At 38.8% G+C, this 11,609-nt stretch overlaps 1 protein-coding gene across 1 annotated transcript; it reads right to left on the bottom strand.

Moving 5' to 3' along the window:
• Positions 1-2,108: 2,108 nt before the first annotated feature.
• Positions 2,109-2,711, bottom strand: LOC142628920 (uncharacterized). Its single transcript, XM_075802947.1, has one exon. It carries the CDS (start codon positions 2,709-2,711, stop codon positions 2,109-2,111), a length of 603 nt encoding a protein of 200 aa, XP_075659062.1.
• Between the last annotated feature and the right edge of the window lie 8,898 nt (positions 2,712-11,609).

The following is an 11,609-nucleotide window of genomic DNA, read 5'->3' as shown; positions in this document are numbered from 1 at the left end:
TAGCTGTTCATGAATCTCATCCGTGACCAACCTTGGTATAAAGGAGAGAGCACCTTCCCCAATGACCGATTTCCTTGCAGTGAACAATTCTGCAAAATACTCCACAATGATGTCTCCAATCGCTTCCAGTTGCTCTTGCCAATTCCCCCTTTTATCTTCTATTTCACTAATGGAATTCTTTCTGAATCTTTGAGTTGCTTTGTTGTGGAAAATTTGGAATTGCTATCCCCATTTTTAAGCCATAACACCCTTGATCTTTGGCACCACATCCGTGTTTCCTTGTCCATGAGGTTATGAATTTCGGCTTTCAACTCTCTAAGCCGAGAATTATCTCCCCTCCTCATTGTCTCGGCCTCAATCCTGGCTAACATCTTCTTTTTTTCCTCCAATTCTCGCCTTACACTACCAAATTCATTTTTTCCCCACTCTTCCAAAGCCTTACTACATTTTTCAATTTTTTTCATAGTATCACCATCCTCCCAATTCCTCCAAACGGCCTCCACAATTTCTCCACATCGAGTGTCAGATAGCCACATCTCCTCAAATCTAAACACTTTCTTCTTGGGTGGAGACTCCAAACCCGTAAGATTGATAAGGAGTGGAGCATGATTTGGTGACATACAGCTAAGATGTGACACCCTTACACTTGGGAATCTCCTGAGAAACTCACTATTCCCCAACCCTTTATCCAACCGTTCCCAAACTGAATGACCATCAGTAAAATGTTTATTCCAAGTGAATTTTGATCCCTCGAAACCCAAATCAATGAAACCATATTCGTTAATTACATCTCGAAATTGTTGCATTTGGTTGTGATTTCTCAATGCTCCCCCCAATTTTTCATCTTGTCTACAGATTTCATTGAAATCTCCTGCACAAAGCCATGGACTACCTTCTTTGGTATTTAACCCCTTAATTTATTCCAAGCCTCCATTCTTTGATGAGTTTTAGGCTCTCCATAGAATCCAGTAAACCTCCACTTTGACTCCTTATTTTTATCTAGGGTTACATCAATAAAAAAACCTATGTGAATCCTCAACAGTTACATGAACATCATTTTTCCAGAATATCACCAATCCTCCACCTCTCCTCCCACTACAAACCTCCCATTTGTGATCAAAGTTTATACTATGAAGTACTCGTTCTAGCCTAGCTTCGTCTAGCCATGTTTCGGCTAAAAACACGACAAATGGATCTTTTGCCCGGATAATGTTTCCAAGCTCCTTCTCTGTACGTAGGTTTCCAAGCCCACGACAGTTCCACACTAAGAGATTCATGGCTCCTGGCGGGGCTGTTCAACAGCCTCCACCATTTGAGAAGAGAATTCAACATCATCCTTCAAAACTTGTTTTTTGTTGCAAGGTAATTCAGAATGATCACCTACTGTAGAGAATTTTCGTTTACATGGACCAAAGGGGTTTGCCTGAGCAACCCGCTGTGCCTGCTTGCCTCTGTCCAGCCTTGTCCACGTGCCATTTTTTTTTTGTTGCCCTAGTAAACTCATGGTACTCACGTGGCAAAAGAGTGGGGTTGAACGTGTGATCATCAGGTTTTGCATGAGCTGCCTCCAAGAATTCATTGTAGTTGGAGCATTTACTTGGATTATTGATTGGAATAATTCCAATTGGGACCGTTGGATTCGTTGGACAACTAGCATCATTAATTCCGTGTTGATTTCTCCCTAAATTATCGGCAATGAATTGGTCCGGATTATGAGGGGGGGTGTTATGCTCTTGGCTGTTATTTTCAGAGTAACCACTTCCTAAATGAATAGGTGCCTTAAATGTATCGGTTTTCTCACTTGAATGAGCATTGAATGTGTTGTCCGCTATATCCAGATTTTGCTCCACTGTGACCTCCTCCATGGCTCGTGATCCTCCACCGGCTACACTGCCACTGTTAGGTCTGTTTTCAGTGACATGAGCCTTTGTGGTTGACCGTTTCTGACTGTAAAAGCCTGGAACAGCTGCCACTCTTCGCTTTGACGGAAAAAATGGTGGTGCACGAAGTGCAGACCCGAACTGCTTTTGCGAATCTTCTAGACTTCCTTCACTATCTATCCAAATCTCACAGTCACGGTCCGAATGATCCATTTTGCCGCACCAATATTAAATATTGGGTAAGCGTTCATATTTGAACGTTACCCAAATTTTTTTTCCTTTATCCATGGACATGACTCGGCCACGACACAGGGGTAAAGATACATCCATCTCTACATGAATCCTCATAAAGTTTTCCCCCTCCGTTTCAGCTGGATCGATAGAGGGTACAATTTTTCCAACAACTTCACAAATCTTCTCAGCTGCCTTAACATTCATGAATTTGTGGGGGAGTCCATGAACTTGCACCCAGAAATGAGTCTTCACAAATTTCAATTCTTCCATTGCCATACTCTTGTCATATTTCTGCATAATCACCAAGTGCTTATCAAAACACCATGGCTCAGCGTTAAGGACCTTCTCTACTTCATACTCGTTTTCAAAAATGAACAGGATCACATGGTCACCCAAGTTCTTGATCTTAAATCCACTTCTTGAGCACCATAATGGGGTAAATATTTTTGCAATGGCTTCCATATTAAGTGCCCGTTTCGTAAGGAATTTTGCTGCTATGATGTGTTCTTTGGAACTGAATTCGTCCTCCAAACAGCAACCTGGTCCTTCTCTTTCCGAAAGTGATAATCTTGTCCAGCTTTGTGATAGTTCTTCCATGTCAAAAATTTCTCCAGGCAGTGAAAGACAAAGAAAAAGAAACCAAAAAGCAATGTGTTTCCCAATTCCCTTGAAGAAAAGCCAACTAGCCAACGAACTAACACTGTTAGATCGTGGAGAAACAAAACAACCTTCGAAGAAGGTATTGCTATTCTACTGCCTAAGAGAAGTATAGAGGATTTCTTAGCTACAGAGAAACTAAATCTCATCCTGGGCTAAAAAGTTGCTTTGCTAAGCAAAGTTAATACTTAATATCAAAGCATGAGATAAATTATGTAATGTTATATTCTTTTTTATTTACTAGAAAAAGTGTTTTTATTTTATTTTATTATGTAATTAATTAGTTCTCATTTATCATTTATAAACTTCAGTTGGCAGGTGCTATTACACCTAGTGTAACTCTTGTAATTTTTTTTTTTTTTTTGGTGGTAAAAAACTCTTGTAAAGTTACACCTTATAGAAAATACATTATTAAATGTAATTTATTTACACCATATTCTTTAATTAATATTGGCTCTCTCTCTCTCGTCCACTTGATTAAAGGGCACACCATTGTACACCAGAAACTTCTATCCATATAGGCTATAGCCATATAGCAATTAAATATTAAATTTTGATTGAGTAATTCCAATATCACATGATTTTAGGACATATTTTGAACTTCAAGTTCAAAGGGACTTCAAGAATAAAAATATGCCCTAACAAATTCTTGAAGTCTCTTTTTTTTTTTTTTTTTAATATGAGATATGTTGGATATTGATTGTGAGACTATAGCCTAACAAATTATTTTAATTGCATTTGCATATTTAATTGAGAGATATGGGATTGAAGTTACAGAATGAACATATGTTATTCGGTAAATGGTGAGTGTGCGCACGCATTCCCATGGTTGTATAAATTGGATCGGATCAGACCGATCAATTTAACTAAGAACCGAATCCTCAACCTGTCCAACAAAAAAAGTAAAAACTTGCAATTCAATAGATAAAATCAAGAACCGAACACCTTTTCTATGTTGAAAAATTGGGCTTTTAAGGGAAAAAAAAAAATTGTGTTTTACAAAAGGCCTTTGAAGTTTTAGAGACAAGGAAATTTGATGCTTCTTTACTTCATGCATGTTCATTCATATTCTGCGACATACTATTTTTTTTTACAGATAAGATTTGTTGTGGATATAACATTTCTTTTTAAAGAATACTTGTTCCTAATTAATAACTATTACTTGTAATTAAAATACAACCAAACAACTAAATAATTATCCCTAAAGCATAATTATTACAATACAGTGCACCAAGCATATGCTAAAGTAATGTGTATATGGATTGGGTGCATTCGTACAATTACACCCTCCTCACTCAAAAAATTTGACCACTTTCACTTTTTCAACTTTTTCTCACTCTTTTTATTCAATTTGATGAATTTGAAAATTTTTTTTCTACTCTCAATCTCAATCATTGAGAGCTATTGCATCACATCTGATCTCAATCATGTGGTTTCCTTACCGTAATATGAGAAATATTACCCATAAATGGCAGATTGGTCTAGCCGTAGAATGTAGATGGCCTGATACAAACAAAAACACAGATACAAGCCCAATTTCATAGTATACGTATTAGCCTCATTGCAAGCGCAGAGTGCGTGCATGATGCTTTTTTTTTTTTTTTTTTGGGTTTAGAGTTACAATTTTTCAATCATTCTAATTTGAGATTTATATGTTTGTCTACTAATATTACGCATTTGCAATCTTTTGATACAGCCAAAAGTTTCCATGAGGCTAGCTCCAAAAAAAATGAACACCAAAATAGCATTGAAATAAAAAATTGAACAAATCCACACCCGAAGATGTGATTGCAATGCTATTTTGGAGCTAGCCTCATGAAACTTTTGCTATATCAAAAGATTGCAAATGCGTAATATTAGTAGACAAACACATAAATCTAAAATTGGAATGATTGGCCTACGTGTGCAATGAGGATAATATATTGTTATGTAGGAGTGTAAAATAAATAAGCTGTTGTAAAGGACTATTATTTTAGTAGGTTCTATTTAGTTGTTTACTTAGTTGCACCATATTTGTTAGTAGGCCAATTAAATAGGACTCTTCATGTCCATTTTTTCTTAATTTCAACATTATTATTAGTATCCAAAACAAATTAAGATATATTGCAACAAATAATTAAGGACAAAAAATATTTTAAAAATACCTAACCCGCTATTAAAGTGTGCCAAAAAAAATTTGGCATAACTTTTGCACATGATCTTGTCTTCTGCATTAGTACTTCTTAGATAAATTATTTATTTTTCCTTTTACCTAATCCATATAGCCCTTTTCGAGTTTGCAAGTATGCTACAACAATCACTTTTATATTTCTCTCTCTTTTTTTGCATCATTCTTTTTAATCATAGTCAAGAGTACAACATCAGTTAACAACTTAGCATAAAATAAAAGGCAATAATGGTAGCTACACGACAATCCCAACTAAAAAATGAAAGTCCTCTACTATTGATAACGCCTTAAAATGTATACTTGTTATATATTTATATGGGTGTTATCTCTTTATTACTATGCTTAATTTGTATAATTAAGCTATGATTTGCACTAGTCTTTATTATTTATCTTTACATAATTTCTTAAATAAGATGTCATTCATTGTGTGTAATTTTCTACTTTAAAGAAATCATGTTAAAAAAATAAGTTTACAAGAGTTTATGAGAGAATGGAGGCCAAAATAGAATTAAAGAGGAGTTAAGGACCATGCTTAAATGTCTAAGGAGGTGCAGCTGGAGTGCTTGGGTTGTTTACCATTTTTGGAAGCTTTAAATAAAGAAAGAAATCAAAGAGGCGGAATCTGAAAAGGAAAAATTAGATTTGACCACTGGTCAGTATTTTGGGCGTATCTCTTCTTAAAAATCCAATTGACTCAAGGCTTAATGGGCTGGAACCGTGACTTAAATATCTACAACTTTTTTGTTTTGAGTTTTTCGAAATTCACAATTTTTGAAGGCCAAAATTAACTCACAAGTTGCTGTAAATCTGGACGAAAATTAAATAGTAAAAGTTTTATTTTTCTTTGTGTTGGGAAATTTAGACCTCGGTTGATAGAATTAACAAATTTTAAACCCAAGTTGTTAAGTAGATTTATTATGAATAAAACTTGTTAAAACAAACAAACATCAATATCATGTCAAATATAAGTGCAGCGGAAAAGCAAATAAGACAAGATATGATGACCTAGGAAAACCAATTAAACTAACTAGTTTCACAATAAAAAACCTGGGGGAGAAACCTTCTCGAAAAACAATCCACTATAGTAAAGAGAAGTTTCAGATCTAGTACAAAACCTTTGTCCCTAGACTCTACAATCCCCGTAGATGAACTTAAAGCAGAAACCTTCTACCGCTTCAGAACCTCTGAGCTCTTCAATATACGAATGTCACCCTTTGATGCACGAATCACAGTATGTGACTAACTCCTTTGCACGAATCCCAGTACGTGACTCACTCACCAACTTAAGGAAGAAGAATGTTGGCTACAAAGTTCTTCACTTCATCAACAATGAAGATCAAGAAACACTTGGTTACAAAACCCTAAGGCGCAAAGACGCAGTAGCTTCTTTCAGAAAGAATAAGGCTCCGGTCACCTTTTGCATATGTTCTCCTTTTATTCTCTTATGTGACGGCCTCTAAAATAAGCCTTATATATGTCTAGGGTTATGAGAAAAGAAACCCTACATAAATACAAAAGCCTGGCCCAAAAATCAAATCTGAAAATTCTGATTTCCGTAACCTCGATAGATAGTATCTGTCAAGCCTCATTAAACCTTGAAAGATAGCTATCTATCAAGCAGTTGTTGAGCTATCTGTCCACAGGTGTTCGCAGGTGTCGAACTATCTATCGAGCTATCTGTCCGCAGGTGTCCGCAAGTGTCAAGCTATCTGTCCAGCTTTAGTGAACACCTTTTCTTCACTTGTTTCTTGGTTTAATCTTCATGGCTTTAATACTAGACTTGAATAACATGTTCTTTGAAGTATCAAACACATCCTAGATCTACCCAATTACAAGTATAGTGCGTTTTGTCAAAAGATTAGCCAACTACATAAAATATGTCTTTAACACTTTGTACACTTTTATGTTAAGGTTTTGAAGGGAGAACGAATTTGGCAGAGAAAAACTTGTATTTTCTTTTCTCTAATGGCACATTAAACTCTTTGCTAGGGCTAGGGGTTATGTTTATTCCAAATGGTATGAATATTCAATGTGATGCTTTCTAAGAATTTAGACAACAACATATTTGATTGTTCAATTAGATCTCTTTTGATGTGTTAGTTCTTCCACGCTTTCAATAATTTCAATCATGTTTTTCTTATTGTTTAGATGAATTTCTAATAGTTTCAAATAAAAATCTAGTTTTAAAGTGAATGAGTTTTTCTGAAAAACTATTCTAATCGCATTATTAATGTAGGTTAATGCGTTCTTGAATTGTCTCAGTTCAATTGAATCATAGGTTTTTAATTGTTTAAGAACAATCAATTATGAAATATATATTTTTTTAGATTACAAAAATTTCATCTCGATATATGAAAACACCCCGATGCCTTGGTATTTAAAATATTAATTTAAACCAGTCGTTATTTAATTGTTAACAATCACCAAGCAAAAAATAAATAAAAAATTACTTTTGCTATTCATCCAAAATTGTTTTTTGATTACATTGTCTTTGAATTTACCTTGCTCCTTGTGGTTCAACCTTGGTACTCCGAGAATAATATTGCTATGATCTCCTGCACTTAGGAGTGAGCAAGCAGCTATGATAAAATATGTAGCTTGGATATTTTACTTCGGTGTTAAAATATTAGTAACACCAACTCTTCTTTGCTATAGTATTTGAGCAAGTAGTCCTAATTTCAAACCTTGTTTGTGCTCTACCACTCAAGATCATTTGCTTTCTTAAGCACTCTCTGATCAACCATTCTAAACCATATTCCTTCCATTTGCCAGCCTATGTTGAGTAAGCCATCTAGGAACCCTTGTGTTCGGATATAAGGCCTCTACTTTAACATTACCTAGAAGAATAATAATCTTTTTAAATCCTTTTGTTTCTTACTATTCTAGAGCTTTGATAGCCAAACAATTAAGTGCCACCTTGTCTAGAGTTTCCCAACTATGGTAGCCAGCTATGATCCCTTTGCCTTCTTCATCTTTACAAATAAAACCTAACTTTTCCAATCTTTTATTCTTTGATCTTCAATTTGATACTAAAAGAATACCTTGCCAACTTATACATTCAACGAAGCCTTGATTTAGCTTCCCCTTTATAGATTTTTGTGAAGAAACCCATTACCTACTAAAGGCTTCCATGTAAGTGCAAAGAATATTTTATCAAAATGCCATAACAGCTTCAACATTGATGCTCATTCCATTAATATTTTTCTTTCTCCCCTAAAATACTATAGTTTCCACGGGCTTTCCTGCAAAAATGAGTGAGAAGTCAAATATTCCTTACTGATGAGGGAAAAATTATGACCAACCCTCTAAAAGGGACGACTAGCCCCCAAAGGAAAGTTCAACCCCAATGGGTAAGATCATCCTTTGAAAGGGAAGATTGTTCCTAAAAGGGATGATCAGTCCCTGAAAGGGACGATCTTCCCAGGGGCCGACGGGTCGGGTTACCTCTGGCCCAAACGACCCATCTCTCAGGGTTTCCATGGATCTTATGTGGGGCTCACTCATGCATCCCTACATGGAAATTGCTTGCCCATCACAACTAAAGGCCCTACCGTGCAATCAGGTCTCTTATATATGGAAAGGAATCCCAAATATCTGGGGCCCTTCCCTTAACACAGAAAATCCCCTGCATTAAAGGATTCAGGTCAGCTCTCTACCACTATATAAACCACAAACCTTGCCCTTCTTGAGGTACGTGAATTCCTCTAGCTCTTGTACTCTTGAGTTCTTGAGGATTCTTTTATCACTGACTTAACCTTCGGAGGGTCTTTGGCTGATACCCCACCGGTGTCCTTTGATTGGTTCTCCTCTTTTGTTCTTCAGGCACATGCATTGGTACGTGCGGGGATGATCAACTCATTGACGATTTTTGTGCATCATCAATTGGCGCCGTCTGTGGGAAGTGATAATCCATATTGCTGTTCCAAAGACAAAGAGTTGTATGGTCCTGACACGATCAATGGCTACCACCAACCAAGAGGCCGGGAACCCGCCCAACGCATTGGAGAGGCAGGTGTAAACCCTCGCCATGGTGGTTGAACGGCTTACTCAGTGGAACCACGAATTGGAGGGACAATCGGAACAACAAAATGATGGACGGGATAGTGAAGAACGTGACAACAATCGTCCCTCGACGAATGATCACCAAGAAAGGGACGACTAAGAGGAAATCAATGTTGTCAGTAGATGCTACTAGTAGGATACTAATCATCCCTCCGAGCTGGAAGCCAGCGCGTTGCACATGGCACAAGAGATGCAGGCGATGAAGAAAAAATTGATTTGATAATGAATGCCCTAAAGGGTCGGGTGTCCACTAGCTTGGATGAACTAGTCCATCGTACCGATTCTCCTTTCACTGCACCGGTCACCTTCTTCCCCCTTCTAGCCAAGTTCAGAATGCCACAAGTAGAAGCATATGACGGATCGAAGGACCCCCTCGACCACCTGGAGTCGTTCAAAATCCTCATGCACCTTTAAGGGGTTCCCGATGAGATCATGTGCAGAGCCTTCCCTACCACACTCAAAGGACCAGCCCGAGTATGGTTCAGCAAGATAACCCCTGATATCGTCACAAACTTCAAGGAATTAAGTGGGCTCTTCATCACACATTTCATTGGAGGTCAGTGATACAAGAGGTCTTCCGCAAGCCTCCTGAATATCAAATAGCAGGACGACGAGAGTTTGAGGTCATACGTCACTCGGTTCAACAGAGAGGCACTACTAATCGACGAAGCCAATGATAAGGTCTTGGACACGGCCTTCACCAATGGTCTCCAATCCGAAAAGTTCTTGTTCTCTATTTACAAGAATGACCCAAAAACCATGGTTGACATGCTATACCGAGCCAAAAAATATATATGAACGTCGAGGATGTCATGATCGCTAGAGGGGGCGGACGAAAGAAGCGAGAAAAGCATGACGATCCTCACCCGAACAAAGGAAGGAAGGCGACCCGAACAAGTGATAGAAGGGATGAACAAAGACCAAGGCCCCCACCGGGACGGATAGCCAACTTCACTCCGCTTAACACTCCACTCGATCAGGTCCTAATGCAAATTAGGGACGACCCCACTTTGGCATGGCTTGATAAGTTGAAAGGCAACCCAAGCAAAAGGCCAAGAAATAAGTATTATCACTTCCACCACAACCATGTGCACGACACCTCTGATTGCTACGATTTAAAGCAACAATTATAAGCCCTCATTAAGGAAGGGAAATTGCAATGGTTCATGGTACGATAAAGGGCGGAAGAAAACCCCCTAAGGGACCAAGAGCCGAACCGACGAATCGAGGAACGACCCAGGGCCCCACTTGGAGAAATAAGAGTGAATTTCAAGGGAAGCACGATGGTTGGGTCCTCAAGGAAGGCAAGGATGATCTACCTATGAATGGTGCGAAACGTTCAGCTCACCGGTCGTCCACCCAAGCTTACTCGGATGGATGACCCAGTGATCAGCTTCACCGAGGAGGATGCCCGACGAGTCCATCATCCCCATAACGATGCTTTGGGAATTAATCTGACCATAGCAGACTATGATACCCGACGAGTCTTGATAGACAATGAAAGCTCGGCTGATATCCTCTACTATCCAACCTTCTAACAAATGAGGATCGGAAGGGAACGACTCACTCCATCAGACGTACCTCTAGTGGGCTTCGGTGAAACGAAAGTCATGCTTGCGGATCCGTCACACTACCAGTCACCATCGAAACTTATCCCCAGCAAATCACTAAGGATGTCACTTTCTTGGTAGTGAATTGCTTGTTAGCTTACAATGCCATCATAGGGCAACCAACGCTCAACACATGGAGGGCAACTACATCCACATATCACTTACTATTGAAGTTCCCAACAAAGTATGGAATAGGAGAGGCCCGAGGGGATCAGGTGGCGGCTCGGGAATGTTACGTAGCCATGCTAGAGATGGACGAACAAATGCCTGCCATAAACATTGAAGAATGACAAGTGAATGTAGAGCTGACGGAGGGATTAGAGACCATCACCCTAGACAAAGGGTACCTGAATCGAATCACTCGCATTGGCACACAAGTCAGCCCAATGATCCAGGACGAGCTGATCCTTTTCCTAAGGAGCAACTTGGACATCTTCGCCTAGAGCGATAAAGATATGCCTGTGATCGACCCAAGTATCATGGTCCATCAGCTCAATATTTCCCCATCCTTTCCACTTGTCTGCCAAAGGAGGAGGGTCTTCGCTTATGAAAGGGGCAATAACATAGCTTAAGAGGTTCGCAAACTGTTGAACGCAGGATTCATTATGGAAGTCTACTATCCCGAATAGTTGGCCAACGTGGTCATGGTCAAGAAAGCAAATGGGAAGTGGAGAATGTGTGTAGACTTCACTGACCTAAACAAAGCCTGTCCGAAGGATAGCTACCCCCTCCCACGGATCAACCGCCATGTGGATTCAACTGCCAGACACCAGTTGTTAAGCTTCATGGATGCCTTCTTTGGTTACAACCAGATTAAGCTTGAGGAGTTTGACCAAGAGAAAACATCGTTTGTCACAAGCTAAGGCCTTTTTTGCTACAAAGTTATGCCACTCGAGTTGAAGAATGTGGGGGCAACGTACGAAAGGCTTATGAACAAAATTTTCGTTCGATAGATCCGATGGAACATTGAAGTATACATGAACGACATGTTAGTGAAAA

This window comes from Castanea sativa, chromosome 3 (assembly GCF_040712315.1).
Source record: "Castanea sativa cultivar Marrone di Chiusa Pesio chromosome 3, ASM4071231v1".
Classification (NCBI taxonomy): domain Eukaryota; kingdom Viridiplantae; phylum Streptophyta; class Magnoliopsida; order Fagales; family Fagaceae; genus Castanea; species Castanea sativa.
This window is presented reverse-complemented; position numbering and strand designations above follow the sequence as displayed.

What these genes read in the sequence shown, in the direction of transcription:
- LOC142628920 (XM_075802947.1), bottom strand. Translation starts at nt 2,711, where the DNA reads ATGGAAGAACTATCACAAAGCTGGACAAGATTATCACTTTCGGAAAGA.